We start from the raw sequence: 18,277 nt of genomic DNA, 5'->3' as shown, positions 1-18,277 counted from the left end.
AACAATAATTTAACTGTTTCCTGAAGGACTCAAACATTTCTTAGATGATTGGAGTTCAAATGTTATCATAAAGACCATTGGGTATACCGGCAGACCAGGGGTCAAGTTTAGGAGAAACATACCTTGTTACAAAACAATATCCTTTGAACAACTCCACATATGACCATTGAATTAAACCGACAAACCAAAAAACAAGAGATTAAATGAAAAAGAGGCCAACAGGTCCAAGGTAACTGAAAAGGCTCTACATTCCATTGTTAGGACAATGTGAAACAAAAACTATTAGCTAATCAATCCTCAAATGGAAAGTGATAATAATTTCCATTTGAGGTTTTCTGAAATCAATTTAAATGACCCAGTTTGCATGTGGAAAGACTGTCTTCTTGTTAGTTGTGGAAAACAATTTTTGTCCCACAAGCAAAAATTATTTGGTAGAAATTTGTCATTGTGTATAATTTTGAACTAGGGCATTCACCAAAAAGTCATCAAGTCGATTTAATTATGCTGAGTTGACTTGCATCTGGACAACTCGCAAATTGTCTCCTCCCCCTCACTTGCCAGTTTCGACACAACATAGTGAACCACAATTTTATTGTGCGAGTGACAGAGGTGTTATGCTCTGGAACGCCGAACAACGTCATCGGCATCAATGTCAACGGCACCACCCGATTCTCTAGAAATGTAATGAGTTTGGATAGTATCACCACCTACTACTAGAGTTGCATCTAGATGACGTCGCATTCAGTGGTACCTTCTTTTATCTAGCTGTGCAGAGAGCCCAGTGCTGGGGATTTTTAATAACTATCTAAAAACCTTTCAAGAGCATTCCTTATTTCATCATTTGTCAACATAATTTTCTTTATATTGCATTTTCATTGAAAAAAAGGTTAATTTCAGCTGAATTCCTTTAACTTACAGTAAAACTAAAACCAGTCCCTCATTGGTTGCCCTGATGTGATTTCATTGAAAAAAAACGGATTTTTCAATTTCAGCGAATTTCACATTTTCTCCCTAACTGCGTATTAACAGCGGTGCCCCGCCGTTTTCACTACATTGAATTCTGCTGGCCACTTCAACACTCATGCCTGCTGCATTTTCAAAGGTATATTATGTAAATTTGTCGTGAACAGCGCCATCGAATGCACGTTAAGACCATAAGGCGTGATGAATGTTTACTTTTAGCAGTGACAGAAACGCTGTAAAAGTTGATGACAGAATGGAGGGAGATAAGCAAAAGGAAATCCAGGAAGGAAAAGTACCATACACATTCCAGCAGGACAGGGATCCCAAACCTAAATTCAGAGTAATAATGGACAGTAAGCATAAACAAGTAAAACAGCGATGTAATCAAACTCCAGATCTGCTGTTAGTCCAATTAGAAATCTGTACTATGATTTCGCAGACATCCATTCGGTTTAAAAGAGATTGAGTCATTTTACAAAGAACAATGGGAAAAAATGGTGCAATCTAGATGTGCCGAGATACTTAAGGCAATAGCCACAATAGTTGAAACCGTAATTGCTGTAAAAGGTTGTAGGTAACTTAAAGTATTGACTTAAGTACTGTAGATAAAATGAATTCTATGTCCCTTTTCAACATTGAATTTGTCAAAAAATGATAAAAATCATGCACCAATTTCACTTCCCCTCATAAATATGTGCAACCCGATGTTGTTCTACCACATAAATTCATAAACTCATTCTTTATTTGGTCTGCAATACAACTACACACCTGTGTCTGAGTCAATGATGAACAATTCTGATCCAGCTCCCTGGAGCTCGTAAGAGATTTGGGCGTTTGAGCGGATGTCAGCATCTGTGGCCGAGACCTGCAAGATGAGCCTGCCAGCCGGGGAGTCCTCTGGGACGCTCTCACTGTAGATGGACTGGATGACACAAAGAGGAGCAGATGTGGAATATTAAAGAGGCTGAGAAAGTGAGGTTCAAAGCAGGAAATAACAAGCACAACAAGGGGAAACAACATGAACACATTTTACCTTCTCGCATACAGGGTCGTTATCATTGGCGTCCAACACCTTGACTTCAACGATGGCCTTAGCGGTAAAGATTCCATCACTGGCAGTGATGTTAAGGAGATAGTTGTCTGTCACTTCTCGGTCCAAGGGCTTCCTGACAGAGACCTTCCACTCATTCTGAATGTGTTCAATGGCAAACTGGCCGAGTGGGTCCCCTCCTGTAATAAATGACACATATCCCAATGCAACATGATCAACATTACAGAAGAAAGTAGCAGGTTGCTCAGTGGCAAGACAAACTTTTATCTGTTATTTCTGGAGCAAAAACACAAGACCAGGAAACAGACTATGCACTGCATACTACTAAAGATGTTATTTTAATATTATTATATTTTTTATATTTTCGAAACCTTAAATAGCTATCCACATGTTCTAAATATAATATAATCATGTTTCTTTAAGAGGTCAATAAAAAATGTGAAATACTTTTTAATCACTTGTATTTTTGTTATTTTTTAAGATAAACAAAACAAAAAACATAAACTATAGTTCAGAATCTAGTGCACCATATGGTCAAGTACAGCTGACAATGTTGAAGCCTTTACTAGAATTTTTCTTGCCGTCCTTTTGAAAGAAGGGATAAGAAGTGTGATATCAATCAAAATCAGATAAACAGATCAGATTCTTCTTATTTTATGCCACCATTTTTTCATTAAGATTTTAAATGCAGCCATAATGAATGTTGATATTTCTAAAATTTTCAGTGTGAGACTGTGGTACTAATTCAAAAAATATAAGTTTTCTTAAAGGTATTTTTAAATATCTCTACCACAGGTGCTCTGTATTGCACTACAAGTCTTAAAGCATAATTCATTCAATTTATTTACTTTGCAGGAGAAACAATTTAACACTAAGAAGAAAATTCTCACCTGTGATAAAGTAGTTGACTTGTTTGTTGATGTCTTCAGAATCCTCATCGGTTGTGCTGAGGATGGCGATCACCCCACTGGGTGGGGGATCATCCTCACTGACTGTTCCCTTATAGATCTCGGCAGTGAATCGGGGCGAGTTGTCGTTAACGTCAGCCACCATTACCTCCACATTGGTACCAGCAACATGCTGGACTGTGTCGCCTTGGTCAGTTGCGAGGACAGAGATAATATATTTGTCTGTTTTTTCACGGTCAAGCTCCTTCAAAGTTGTCAACCAGCCTGTTTCACTGTCAACAGCGAACAGCTCAAAGATCTCCTGCGACATCTGTTTGGGGTCTAGACTATAGACAATGTGACCATTTGTTCCAGAGTCAAGGTCAGTGGCTTTGACTTGAATAACTTGGGTCCCACTTGGCAGGTTTTCAGCAGTGACAGCCTCATAAGGTTCAGCTTCAAAGATTGGTTTGTTATCATTGATATCTTTGACTTGGATATTTACATTTACTGAAGCAGCTATTTCATAATTATTATGTTTAGTTTGAGCAAGCAGGGTTAGTTGATACCATTTGGCCATCTCATGGTCAAGTCTCTTCTCAAGCTTTAAGGCTCCAGTATCTCTGTCTACAACAAATACTTCATCCTCATTGCTCTCCGGGGTGTTGCCTCTCACAAGGCTGTAAACTACTGGCTGTTCACTCTCTGCTTGAATTATATCTATCTCTGTTCCAATAGGAAGATCTTCGGAAACAGCATACCTATAATATGGTTCTGCAAACTTGGGAATTGGGGTGTCTGATGAAACAATCCTGATGTAAACCTGGACAACTGAATGCTTGGATGGGTTCCCAGTGTCCTTTGCCCTTACGAAGAATGCATAGAGTTCATTTTCCAGTCCGATGAGGCTTTCTTTGGTAATTATGACCCCAGAGGTTTTGTGTATTTCAAAGTTCTCCCTTACATTTTCAACATCTGCTTCAATTGAGTACTCTATATCAGCGTTGCTTCCCTCATCCATGTCTGAAGCCGCAATTTTGAGCACAGATGTTCCTCTTGAGACATCTGATGTAATGGTGGCCTTGTACACAACTGCCCTGAACTGTGGGGAGTTGTCATTCTCATCTGTAACAATTACATTGACAACACAAAAGCCGACTTTTCCGCCACCATCTTTTGCTATCAGAGATATAGGAATTACTTTCTCAAATGTGTTTTCACGATCAAGGCTTTCAAGAGTAAAAATTTCTCCTTTTTTATTAACAGAAAATTTGTCCTTTGCTAAATCGTTGACAATTTGGTATGTAATCTCGCCATAGATCCCTTCATCTTCATCTGTTGCTTCTACTTCTGCTACTAACGTACCAACAGGTGAGTTCTCAACAACCTCTACCAAATACTCCGTCTGGGAGAAGGTAGGGCTGTGGAAGTTGGCCCCAATGACTGTTACCATGACCTCAGCTGTATTTTTAAATACACCATCTGACACTGATACACTAAGATTGTAAAGGGGTTGCATATGGGGCCGTCGATGGTTTGAAATTACAATGGCACCAGTTTTTTTGTTGATAGCAAAGTTCTGTTCTTCATTTCCATATACAATTGAGAACTCCAGCTTGGTTCCATCTGAGCTGTCAGCGTCAGAAGCTTTGACTTGGCTGACAAAGTATCCACGTGGCGCTAATTCACTGATGGTGGTTTTGTAAGTATGCTCAGTAAAAACAGGTGCATTGTCATTCAGGTCCGTAACATCCACTGTCACAATAATGTCACTCGTCAGAGCTGGGACACCGCCATCCACAGCTCGGACTCTTAAATTGTGGTGCTGGATTTCTTCATAATCAAGAACTTGAGCTAAGGAGATTATCCCTGTGTCACGGTCAATGGTAAAATAGTCTGAGCTCTTCCCTCTTTCCTCAACTAGCTGATAAAATATTGCTTTGTTGTTGCCTGTGTCAGAATCTCTGGCGACCACCTGCAAAACTGATGTGCCAATAACAGAGGCCTCAGAAATATTAGCATAGTAGGAATTTGACAGGAACACAGGTGCATTATCATTTACATCATCTAGTATGATATCAACAAACACCTCAGAGTGAGCTCCAGTCAGAGAGTCTGTGGCCCTTATGTTTAATTTGTAAGCTGGATGTGTTTCAAAGTCCAAAGGCTGAATCACGTGAATTACCCCTGTATTAAAATCAATCGAGAACTGTTTGAAAGGGTCTCCTTCAGAAATGGTGTACACAATGCGAGGCCCTTCAGAGTCATTGGCTTGCACATGCAACACAGGGGAGTGCAGCTGAATGTTTTCAGGGATTTCAATGCTGTAAAAAGGCCTCTCAAACACAGGCATTGCTTTGTTCACAACTGTTATTGGCACTTCCACTTCAGCTGAGAGAGGTGGTTTCCCATTATCCTTTGCCACAACTACTAGAACAAACTTAGAGTCCAGTGAGTCTGTTTCAAACTTTGTTTTGAGCAGGATTTGACCAGATGGGGAGATTTCAAAATGGTCGTTAGGTTCCTTTAGGTTGTAACGGATGTCTGCATTTGGGCCTATGTCTTTGTCAACTGCTGTTACCTGTCGGATGACATGACCTTCCTCAGCATCCATTTGGACCAGGGCATGATAGGGGAGGTTGACAAACAGGGGCTTGTTGTCATTTACATCTTCCACAGTAACGACAACTAACACATGAGATGGTTCCTCAGATTTTTTCTCTTCAGTGACCTCAACAATAATATCATATGTGTCCTGTTCTTCCCGATCAAAAGGAATCCCAGTGGTTGAGACAACTCCAGAGGTGCTGCTGACTTTAAACCTGTTGTCAGGGTTTAATATTCTATAAAACAAGGGCTCATTCACTTGATTCCCAACAGCAGCAACAACTGCTAGTGTTTTCTTCTCTGCAGAGTTCTCTTGAATGTAGGCTTGGTATGATTCCTGAGTGAACTTCCTCTTATTCTCCTTGGTTTCCTTTACAGTTACCTTCACTGTAGCGGCACTGGCAAATCTACCATCAGAAACTCTGACCTTTAATTCATATCTGCTCCTGAGCTGCGTGACATTCTGAATGGAGATGATGCCTGTGACTGGATCAATTTTAAACTTGTCTCCGATATTTCCATCAGAAATGGAGAAAATCAGTTTGGAGTTGGGCCCCGAGTCTAAGTCTGTGGCATTTACTTGAATTACCTCTAACCCTTTGTAGGTTGGCACGATGACAGCTGCCTCATATAATTCTTGGCTAAAAACGGGAGAGCAATCGTTAACATCAATTACTTCGATGGTCACATTGGCCGGTGTCTCTGCAAACAGGCGAGGCATTCCGAGATCATGAACTTGAACTGTGAAGCGGAAAATGCTCCTCTGTTCATAATCCAAAGCTGTTGTGGTTCTGATTGCTCCGGTGCTCGAGTCAATGGCGAAATAGTTATGAGCAAAAGGCTCAACAATTTGATAAATGAGTCTTGAATTCTGGTCACAATCAGCATCAGAGGCATGAATGACAAAAGGGGTGTTTTCATGCGTCAGAACAACACTGTTGATGGAGGCCAGCTCACTGATTATTCCCTTGAATTCTCTCTGAATGAAGACTGGAACATTGTCATTTTCATCTTTTAGATGGATCAGAAGTGTTGTGTTAGTGGCAAGTCCAGCCATGTTGGTGCCCTGTATGATAAGCTTGTATTCAGACTTGGTCTCATAATCTAATGGTTGCTGAGTTACAACCACTCCTGAATTTGGGTTGATGTCAAATACATTGTTTAGGTTTCCTCCTCTTATCTGGAAGAAAACAGAAGACTGGCTAACAGCTGTGATCATGCTCACAAAACTTCCTGGGGGGGCTAACTCGCTGACTTCAGCAGAGAACTCCTTTTCAGAGAATCTAGGGGCTGCATTGTCAGAAATTGTAACTTCGATGTTTACGGTGATGGTAGAGGACAATGGTGGTGCTCCGTTATCAGAGGCCTTAACAATGAGTTCAAATGATGATTTGCTGCTACAATCAAGCTCTTTTGCAACTGTGATTGTTCCAAGAACTGGATCAATAGCAAAAGAGTTCCCAACGTTTCCTGTAAGAAAGAAAATAAATTACAAATTTTTAGAATGTGAGAAAGTTAATGCTCCCTCACAGATCTGAAATGTCTCAGACTATTGGTCACTGTTAAATGATGTAGATCATCACACAGATACTAAAACTATTACATGTTAAATCAAGTAGGAGATTTAGCTTTTTCTGTTGTCGCTACCAAACTTTAGAACAACTTGTCTTAATTTATAAAACATATATGTTTTCTTCCTGTTTTATGATCTCTTTTAAAAGCACATAATTTATCCATAGTGTTTGTACAAGTGTGAGCTAACATGCTCTTTTTATTGTTTCTGTTCCATATTATGAGCCTATGAAATGTCTGTTGGATGTCTTCATTTGATATATATCTCAAATTACAATATTTAGTAAAGCATATTGGTATTTTCATGTTTTTGAATGTGCTTTACAAATAAGTAAAAGTTTGACTTGGGTTCATTGAGTGAAATACAAGGTTTTTAAAACAAGCTTGCCTATGTGAAATAGTATTGCCCGCCTATATCAAACAACTGGTTGCATCTCCAAAACTGACATCAAGCATTCGGACATTGCTGTGGATATTTGCAGAATTATGCACACTCAGTAGATTTGGAGGGTTCTTAAAATTGATCAGACCGTTAAATGTCATACTATGGATTGTCAGTTGGCCTTTAAACACTGCATTATATGATCAAACCATAACTGCTATTTTAGCAGAAAATAGCCCATTCAATTAAACACTTAAGGACCAAAGCTTCCTGCTCTGCCTTGTCTTGTAGACAGCTTTTCGTTTGCATCTCCATTTCAGCCTTTACACAGGTAAACAAAAAGATATTTATACTCATCCTCCCTCTCCACTTCTTTTCTCATAACGGTAATAGTGTTTAACCTTTTCCTGCTTCTTCTGAAATGTACAAACATCCTCCTTGTTTAATTCACTTTCAGAATGAGATCATTGTTTCCACACAGCACCGCAAAGCTGTACACCCCAAAACAATAGTCTACTGCTTGTTTTAGACCGTTTCTATTGACATTAGTTATTAATTTATAGGTCTAGTACCACCATTGCATGGGGGTGGCAAGCGAAACTAAACCACAAGTGTTGGCTTATAAAAATGTATTCATTATTCAATAAGAGGGCAATCGCCTTTTCAACAGCACTAGGTCGATGCTAGGTAGAAGTGCTAAGCATCTTTGGGAACTCCTGCAAGACTGTTGGAAGACCATTTCAGGTGACTACCTCTTGAAGCCTATCAAGATAATGCCAAGAGTGTGCGCAGCAGTAATCAAAGAAAAAGGTGTCTAATTTGAAGAACCTAGAGTATATAGTTCTACTTTTGTTAATTCATAGCTTTGGTGCCTTCAGTGTGAATATATATTATATACAGTGTGTATATATCTATATCTATATAGATATATACATATTTAAATGAATATTTAAGGGAAAAACAGTTTTTCAGAGTACTGTAAGCTGTGACAAGGAAGCCATCATTATACAGTTATTTCAGCTATTTCAAGTATGCATATCTGCCAACAAGACAGAATGCTGCATGTTTCTGAGACACAAATCGTGGGAAACTGAAATTCTGGAGATTCTCTAAACAAAATCTTCAATGCTCTGTGTCCCATACATTATCAGGATTCGGTTGCCATCACAACTAATGACTCATGCAAGTTTAATGAGGTGATCTCCATTTTTCATTTTTAAAATGAAAGCCTTACACTGTGTAAAAAAATAAGTGAGGCTTATTAGAATTGCACAACAACATACCAGACTCAATGCTGTAGATGACTTCAGCGTTATAGCCCTTGTCTTTGTCAAGAGCGGTGACCTGCAACACAGCTGAGCCGATGGCTGCTGATTCAAACACACGGCCAGAGTAAGGTGTGCCTATAAACCACGGTGCATTGTCATTGGTATCATCCACGTCAACAATGACACGGACAAGATTCCTTTTGACTGGAATGTCCTGATCCCGAACCTGAAAACAGAAAAAAAGACAATATAAAAAACTATGTAAAAGTAAAAGAAAGGAGTGAAAGAAAATTAAAAAATAATAGATTCTTAGAGAGAGAACTCCCTCAACAAACTATTCATAATTGGGAATAATTGGGAATCCATAAAAACAATCCGGTACACATAAATTCTTTGTTTTGCTTTTTTGGCATAACAAAACAGCCTCAACTTAAGTCTGATAAACAAAATGTAACATTAGGTGCAGTTTTTAGTGGGCCAAATCATTCATACCATCACAGTGAGGGTGTGACGATGCATAGTCTCGTGATCCAGCCGTTCCGTGGTGTACAGAGTGCCCGTCCCTGGGTCCAAACGGAACTTCCGCAGGCTGAAGGGATCAGTGCTGCTCAGGAGTGTGTAGGTCAGTTTGTTTTTCTCATCTCTGTCCACAGCATTGATCTTCAGGACCTCAGTTCCTGCTGGCTCATCTTCAGGGACGTTCACTACGTACACCTGCTGAGAAAATTCTGGTCGATGGTTGTTTGTGTCGATGACCCGGATGAGCACCTAAAGGAGAAAAGCAAGTAGATAGTAACCAATTGGCTGAGTCCTCACACGCAGTAAAAGCCTTAAAATAACAGTTTGTGGTCTTATACTTTGTCTGAGCATTGCTACATGGAGAACGGTATTCAAAGTGCTCTTGTTAGATACAATGTTATACAATGTTTTTACAAAGGGACATGTTAAGTTTTTCAGCTTATTGTAACTAAAACTAAGCTTACCTAAAAACATTTATACATACATGGCCTTGAAAGTGTATGTATAAACAATTAAAGGGTGACCCTCACTTGTATTCAGCTGTCTTTCGTCTGATACCCCTACAGGGCAACCTATTGATAGCTGGTATCAACTAACAAAAAAATAAAGTCCCCTAAATAGAACACAATCAAACTTTCTGATTACTTGCAAAACACTATGTTAGGTGGAAAACAAACACAGCTGTGAAATATCATGGTGACAGCATCGTGCTGGGGATTTTCTATTCTCAGTGAGCACTGGGAAGCTGAAAAGAGCTGATGGAGAGATTGATGGCTCTAAATAGAAGCCCGTGCTGGGAAAATGTAACGGCAAACTAAAAGTTATGATGCTGAGAGGAGATTAGCAATAATGCACTAGTTTCTATCAGTACATGATATAAAGTAACCCAAAAGCAATGAAGCCAGTGTTAGTAACATAAAAACTTTCAGAAAGTCCAAAAGATATAAATGCGTTTGGTAGTCCCTGTATACTTTACTAGTTATTAACAGAACTGAATTTATCTGCTTTTTATTTCAGGTTTTCTGCATATCCACCTGATTCTTTATCTTTTTACATCAACACATTCCAACCTTTTCATTTTGATGGCCTGGACACCTAGATCTAAACTTAAAAAAAGCTTTCAGCAAAAAAAAACCTTTAAAACCATAAAAAACATCAAAGCACCAATAGACATCTTAAGGGATTGAGGGCTCTGTGCAGAGTGTTTTTGAGGAGGGAACATATGAGTCAACAACAACAACATAGAGTAGGTGAAGAGTAAACTAAAACTACCACAAAAGTTTATTTCATTACAATATCCATCATGACAGTCAATAAATATCCCATTGCATAGTAGTAGTCCACAAACATACCTTTTTATATATATTATCATGATAAAGTTAGGAAAATACAACATCCTGTTTGATTTGGGGGATATCAACATTTCATTTCAATAATAAAGGGGTAAAAAAAGGCAGAAACCTCACAAACATCTCAAAGCTGAAACTGAGGGGTAAAGCAGTCTTTTCTTGCACTGATGGGCATCTTCATGTCCAGGACTCTGAGATTTCAGTTTCAATAAGACAATGAGGGGGAATATTGGCCTAGTAGTTAAAACATGGCACTGAGAAGGTTGCAAGTACCCGGTTTGATCCCCACAGCCTGCACTCTGGGTCCCTTAATCGCACACTGCTCCCCGGGCGACGCACAATGGCAGCCCACTGTTCCCCAAGGGGATGGGTTAAGATGCAGAGGTAAATTTCTCCAGTATGAGATCAATGAAGTTCAATTATTATTATATGATAAGATAAGAGCTATCACAGAGTAGGGTGTTCTAACTGAGCCTGGAAGCTAAATTATGCTGTAGTAATTATTGAAATAAGATTATTTTATTATAACTCATTGCAATACAAGGCAATATTTTATAATAAAGAGTGTAATCTGACATGTAAGAATTTCCTTATATGAAAAAAACAATATCAAAAGATGCTTCCAAATTATTCACAACTGCAGAAACTTCTTGGTTTTTCACTGAAAAACAGGTTACTGTATGGCTGATTAATCTTTTCCCAATTCTAAACTAAAACTCCAATGCTTCCAAACTGTAAAATTCCTCTGGGAGGGTGTTTTATCAACACCAGCCACTCGTCTACTGGACTTCCGACAGAGGATTACGGAGAGCTGCCGGAATGCCATCTTTGCTTCCCAGAACAGCGAGGGGCTTCCACCCTTGCCAAACATGGGGAACAAAGGGATCATCCGAGATTAGGCACCTGCATACCAAACACCAGGGGGTGATGTCCTTTAGGAAAACAGTTGAAGCCAAGCCGCTCTGTGTCGGGTCGGTGAAGGGGGGGGATGACGACACAAAAGCCTTGAACAGGTGGCAGCTCACTAGCTAACTGAGGTTTGTCAGATCTTTGGTCAAAACAATTGCCGCTTGGTTTGTGCTGGTAAGAGTGTTTGTTAGCCATTGTGAGGTGATGAAAGAGACAAATATAGCCTCAACCTGACAGCACTGATAACATTTACAATCTGCTGTATGCTGTGATGTTGGCATTACTGCTGAGACTCACAGATGTCATCTTGCAGGGGGAGTGCTGGGATGCATGCTGTCTTTCAGAGCCGTGTTCTGGCCCTTTGCCACAACTTTTTTGTTCGGAGCGAGCCATATCACACTGCTAATCAGCACGTGAAAATAAAACAAGTACATTTTTCAGAATCAATATTAACTCTGAGACAGCAAACAACTCCAAGCATCAGTGTAACAATCTGGCCTCATGCCAGGCTTTTCTTCTAATGTTGCGCCAAGTAATGTATGGCTCCAGATCCCTGATGTCTCCAATTCCACCTTTTATACACACTGAGCATGCACCCAACCTCCCACTCACACCGGAACAGGGGCATAAATTCAGAATTTTCACATGCACCTCTACACAAAAGCTGTGCAATGCTACTCAATGTGGCCTGCAAGAGATAACACATTTTTTGAACAGTTAGAAAAGGTGGAAAGAACTGATAGTGCTGCAAAGAAACCAAAAGGAATGGGACCTGGTCAGCTGTATCTACATCGTTCTCTTCCCATACATTTTACAAAGTGTCACATAAAAACTATTTTCCCCCACATCACACACGCAAACACAAGCTCGCCTTTTCCTTTGCAAGGAAGACTGAAACAACACTTCAAAAGGACTTTGTCCCCAAACCTCACAAAGCAGTATGATGCAGCCTGACTGCAGCAGAAACACTGTAGAGAAAAGCTCTGTAGTCTTTGTGCACTGCTTCCTGAGGGAACGCTGAAGAGAGACAAGATTGGGTCTGAGAAACAAGCATGACAGATGGAGATAGTGAAGATTTAAAAAAAATAGATGACAGTAAGAAAGAAAGCAACAACACAACACTAAGAACGCTCAAGGGAACGTTCAAGTTTGGGTTGAAATGAAAATTAAATTCACATACAAAATACAAATTTAGTTTCCTCCTGTTGACACTCAATTGTCAATTTCATGTCCTTTGTGTTTATAGGATTCTCTATCAGGAGCAGCACTTTATGCATATAATTCTTTATTAAAAGTGTTCAGATTTTCCTTTTGATGTGCCTTATAATTTATATGTGTACTGAAGGACTTCTATCAAGGATGCTCATTCCACTACAAAGTGATTTTAATTTAGTTTTTCTGTTTTTTTTTATAATATGCATTCTAAGCCAAGTGTCTCAACCACAAATTATTAATAGGTCATTAATGACAAAAAAAGATTGTTGATACTGGATTCTTTCTTAGACAACTTTTTCTGTTTTTCTTTAATATCCTATTCATGTGCAACACTTTAATTTGCTTTGTTATACAAATGTGCCATACAAATAAACTAGCCTTACCGATAAAAAAGGGTTAAGTTAATCAAGTAGGAAAATGCTTTCCTCTTCCATGGTTTATACTTTTTTTTCCAACATGAATGCTGCCAACATTTTAGAATTACACAGTTTGTTTCAAGCACTCATTAACATCTCGGATGAATTACCAAGAGACAAGAGTGTTCTTAAATTCTTCGTGTGTGCTGAACTGTTAGGTCTCCAATCTTCTGCTAACATGGGACATTTTCATGACCTTTTCCTCTTCAGCAGATAGATTGACATAAATATTAACTGTATGAAATTAAATAGTCTTTGATTTTTAAAAATGTTGTCTTAAAGTTATGTTTTAGGAATCTTTATATAATTTTGAGTTATGAACTAATGCTTAAATTCAGTATAACATCATCAGCTTTTTGCATTTCCCTACAATCTTGTCTCCCTTGTGCCATGCTTTTTAAGCATTTATTGATTTCAGATGTAAAATGTATATAACAGCAGACAAATATGTCAGTATAGCAAACATTCAATTAAGATATAAAGAAATGCTTTATTACGTTGACTAAAATAACGAGAGGAATATGAGATCCGGAACAGATTGTGAGCAGGACAGCTTGAGGAACTTCTCAACAGCCAAGGGAGGATGTCGTATAGCTGGAGACGTGGGAGAGGAGCGGAGGGGAGGCTGAATGCCAAGACTGCTTGGTTGGCATGGCTCCAGGCTATGAGCTTCCAAAGGTGGAATGTGGCACCCCTAGTCTTCATCAGCTGATCATTGATACAAGCCTTCATAGTGAACATGATGGCGGATTGAAAGCACACAGCAGAGTGGCTGATTTCTGTAGACCTCCCACAGGCCAGAATTCCTTTTAATATTAATTACAATGGATTCATGGAGCCTTGGATGACATGATCCACATTTTTCTATTCTAAAATTGTACAGAATTTAAAAAAGGTAAGCACTGACCCTTGTAAAGCATCAAAAATATTTTTTGTGAGCTGTTCAGAACAAGGCATGAGGAAGCATTAATTTTTCTCATGCAGGAAAAAAAAACACATGGCAGATGCTAGTTTCTGTATAAAGGTAAGCCACTGTCACTGTTTCCAAAACACAAGGTCAGGCACTCTTGTTTGCACTTTATACTGCCCAAACAGAATTATCATCAGTTCTTTACATGTGGCCTTTATAAGCAGCAAAGCTTGGAGCTTCGTACAGAAGAAAACCAGAAATACCAAGAGTGCTTGAGAGCAAAAGAGAACAAAAAGAGAAACATGGAAACATTCTTAAAAGAGAGAAAATAGGGCAGCATGTCTAGCAGCACAGCCTCCACATGACTTTGATTTGAGGAATATATAACTATCTTTCAGCTTTCACGAGGAGCACTGTGTATGACAGTGTATCTAATTTGCAGGAAAAATCTCTGTTTCTGACAAAGCTAAATTCATCGTGTGCCCAAACAAATTAAATCCAACTGCCACAGACTGTTTTACATTTACTGCCATATTTGTATCCTTTTGTCCAACAAGACTTTCTTTTTAAAGTGATCTATCAGTTAATCCATAATTTTATCCTGTTTTACCGCTAAATAACTGAAGGTGATGAATTAACAGCAAGAAAGAACCTCTAAATAGCCTAAAATGTAGCCTTTCAGAAAGTACGTTTTTGTGGCACCTAACAGCCAAATAGCATCTTTAAATGTCACTAACCACTTTCCTAGCCACTTTTTCAGCCATCATTTCAGTCACTTATTCATGGTTTCTTTAGCTTTCTTTAGCACCTTCCAAAAATCTAAAAAAACTGACTTCCCCTGATGGTAACGAGGCCAATTGGGATTTAAAAACCTATGTCTATTTAGTGAAGAGACTATAGCTAACCTTTAGAAGGTCACATTGACAACAACAATCTTCAGAGTAGAAGTTGCTGAGTGAAGATCCAGTTTGCTGTTCTTAGTATTCGGGGCGAAAAGGCCCACAAAGAGTAAAAGGCTTTAAGAAAGAAAATTATATTATAGTTTTATGTATTACTCTACAGCAGGAAAGTGTTATCAATTTTCAATGCAAAAAATATATCTAGTGTTCTTTTATTATTTCTGATGTGAGAAAAAACTTCTAAAGATTCTGGTTATTTATTATTTTAATATTTACCTCTGTCATATAACAAGGAATCACTTCTTTATTTTTCATATCAGATCGCAGCAGAACACTCTAGAGAGGAAAATTGTTTCAAACAAGACAAATCCGACAGAACAAGACTGAGGAAGCCTCGCCATCTGCCCTGACCTTTAAACGTGTATAATTTCACCTAAAATGTCACAGAATGGTGTATTGCTAAAAGGCATTTCAACAACTTTTTGTTGCCAGGGCTTTTAAGAGAGTGCACAACATAAGAAAACATTAGAAAGCTGAGAAAACAGGAACTGTCTTCCTCTTTTTTAAGATTTTGCTGTAAACTAAAGGACATGCTGCTTCGGCAGATGAGCTCCAAAATGCCAGAGAAGGCAAGCTTCATTCAAGGCTCAGCGGAGCACAGCAGACATATGATGAAAGGCTTTATTCATACAGACTGACAACAAATACATTTTTCCCCAGCAACAGTTCAACGGAAACTCGACTTTTGGGACAAAGGATTTTCAATGTCACAATCCAGTATGGTCCAAACTACCATCTAAAAAAAAAAAAGAAAATCTCAAGGACAAAGCATGACCATTAGAACAAAATGCAGATGCAGCTTGTATCCTATAAAGTTTTTATCAGCATACTTAAGATTTTCTATCAGCTGGAGTTCAGGACAGCCATTTCCACTTTAATTATTTAATCTATTCAAAACAGGCAGATTCAATTGATGCCTCTCCAAGAGAAAATGAAATGAAGATATTCTCACTGATTGAATGAGAACAACAGCAAACGAGAAACCGAGGGACTCAAGAATGCTCACTTGAAACAAAAAGCTCTGGTTAGACAGCAAAATCATTACAGCAACAGAAATGAGGCAAGCAGGAACTGACACCAGTGCACGGCTATCAAATTAAGTATCCTTGCAAACTATATGGCGGACCAAAATTCTACTTCTGAAAGAGAACATCTATGTTTCTTTATAAAGAAATACAAATGATCTTTTTGATAGGTCGGATTTTTCATACACCAAATCAATGGGTTAAGACCAACGTTGGCCTTGATTAAATGATGGCTAATAAGGCTCATTGACAAGCTCATCTTCACGATTTTTATTAGGAGCATAAGCACATGCTTGTGATGAATATATGACATTTAATGGACCCCTACATTTTATACATTTGTTGCTTAACAATGGTGGAATGATCTAATGGATGCTGCCAGGACAGGATAGCCCGCTGTCTAACTCCAAAAAGCTAATGAAGCTTGGGCAATTCAGGGGAGCCTCTCCTGCATGCACGCTGCTCTATCTATACTTAAGTTTATACCTGCACTCTATTTCTACACCATCATTTCTGACAAAATCTCACTAGAGGTCTCTTCCTTCAAGGAAGCTTATTGCTAGCTTTGATATTAAGTGTAACTACAAGTTCTTCTAAGTTGCTTTGGACAAAGCGGTCTTCTACAGTCATAAAGACAAAGTAAGATTGACTCTAACGGCAGATTTGCTTAAGGAGGGGAAACATTAGTTTGCCTTATCGATAAAAGGTTGACAGCTAGCTTGCCTAAAGAATGAGAATTAAGATGCTTTTCTTTTGAGTGTTGCTGTAACTCAGATGTTTTTATATTGGTCTATATGTAGAAATAAGCACTTTTCAGATGATATAAAGGTCTGTCATTCATATAAGCTATGTGTACTCTACATGTTAATGAGGGTTATGCATAGGGATTAGGGATGCATACAAATAGTGGATTTAAGATTAATTGATGATTCATGTTTTTATTTTAGATTAAAATGTGCTCTATTCACTATAGATCCAGAATCTGGTCTTCAATTATTTACACTTTATAATGATGACGAGGATGCAGACTTACTTTATGCAGTTGTGTTTGTAAATATGATCAATAGATAAACTCCTCAAATGATCAACTAAATAGTGCCCCTTTAGCCATGCTGCATGGTGTAACAGCATCTTCTCTCATGTGCTAGTAAGGGTGTGATGGTAGAAAATTGGTGTGCTTTCACAAAACATTTTTAATCCACTTCATTGAAATGAAGTGGAAAATAGTTTAAAGCTTAGTTTATGCTCGACGCATCCACAAGGTCAAATTAGGTCATTTTGGGCTTCCACGCCCCTCTGTGCGGAGAAGTCTGAAATTTGTATCTATGCGGAGGGATCCGCACGGAAAACGTGGTGAGCGAGCAGCAGCTACTGCTGGCAAGGGTTCACAAATGAAAATATCAATAGACATCCCGTGATTTAGCTCATAAATATCACCACTATCAACAGACTGTGGAAAAACTCCAGGAAATAAATTACTGTCCCTCTCGAATGGCATGAAGAGGCTTTGATAAAGTTGTAAATGTCTGTGTTTTATACTTCTTTATGTGGTGTGATGTTGTCAGCTTGCAGCCTGTGCAGATCATGCCCCCCCCAAGAGCCGGCCAGACTGGGGGAAAGCCGCACAGAGATAAATGCTGCAGACACTGTGACAGACGGTTCATTTTCCATGCAGAATGTCCCTACGTTAATCATAATGACCCTTCACAGCCACTCAAAAGAACATATCTTGTCTTTTAATGATAGTTTTACATATATGTGCATTGGATATTGTATATGTTTAAGATTCTTTGTGAATTTGCACATATCTGAATATGCAGTTAAAAAACAAGGCCAATAGGCTACAGTTTGAAATAGCTTTTAGAGATGTGAAGATCAGCCAACCTGTAAAGCCAAGAATCTAAAGAGCTCACTGGGATAAACACAAAAAAACCCCCAACAAAACCAGATTTAAGATTTAACAAAAACAGATATCTACGACAACAAAAACAGCAAACAAGAATTAAAGGTTTAAGGAGGAGAGCAATTTACAAATGCTAACCATTTTAACATAAGATGCGGAAATAGTAAAAAATAGGTATCTGCATCTTTTTTTAATAATTATTTAGACATCAGAATTTTAGTGAGAGAGATACAAATCTAAGAAAATGTTTTTTTCCCAATTCACCAGCTGAAAGTTGTGATAGCATCATAACATCGTTATAGTCCAACAGGTCATTTAATCTACTAATAACCCATCTCTCAA

General features: G+C 38.6%; 1 protein-coding gene across 7 annotated transcripts in view; it reads right to left on the bottom strand.

The window, feature by feature from the left end:
* The window catches only part of fat1 (FAT atypical cadherin 1), a 97,011-nt gene that overhangs the window by 27,119 nt on the left and 51,615 nt on the right, over nt 1-18,277 (bottom strand). For all 7 annotated transcript variants that reach the window (XR_001481705.1, XM_015390805.1, XM_015390804.1 and 4 more), the window contains 5 exons: nt 9,223-9,498; nt 8,746-8,956; nt 2,905-6,978; nt 1,997-2,193; nt 1,732-1,885 (listed from right to left, as the gene is read on the bottom strand). Coding sequence is in view for 6 of the 7 variants with exons in the window: in XM_015390805.1 (XP_015246291.1) it covers nt 1,732-1,885; nt 1,997-2,193; nt 2,905-6,978; nt 8,746-8,956; nt 9,223-9,498 (4,912 nt within the window). In the remaining variant the exon portion in view is untranslated. The remainder of the gene's footprint in view (nt 1-1,731; nt 1,886-1,996; nt 2,194-2,904; nt 6,979-8,745; nt 8,957-9,222; nt 9,499-18,277) is intronic.

The sequence above is a fragment of the Cyprinodon variegatus genome, unplaced genomic scaffold, assembly GCF_000732505.1.
Source record: "Cyprinodon variegatus isolate N-32 unplaced genomic scaffold, C_variegatus-1.0 Scaffold514, whole genome shotgun sequence".
Lineage (NCBI taxonomy): Eukaryota > Metazoa > Chordata > Actinopteri > Cyprinodontiformes > Cyprinodontidae > Cyprinodon > Cyprinodon variegatus.
Note: the sequence above shows the minus strand (reverse complement) of the source record. Positions and strands in the feature narration are given on the sequence as shown.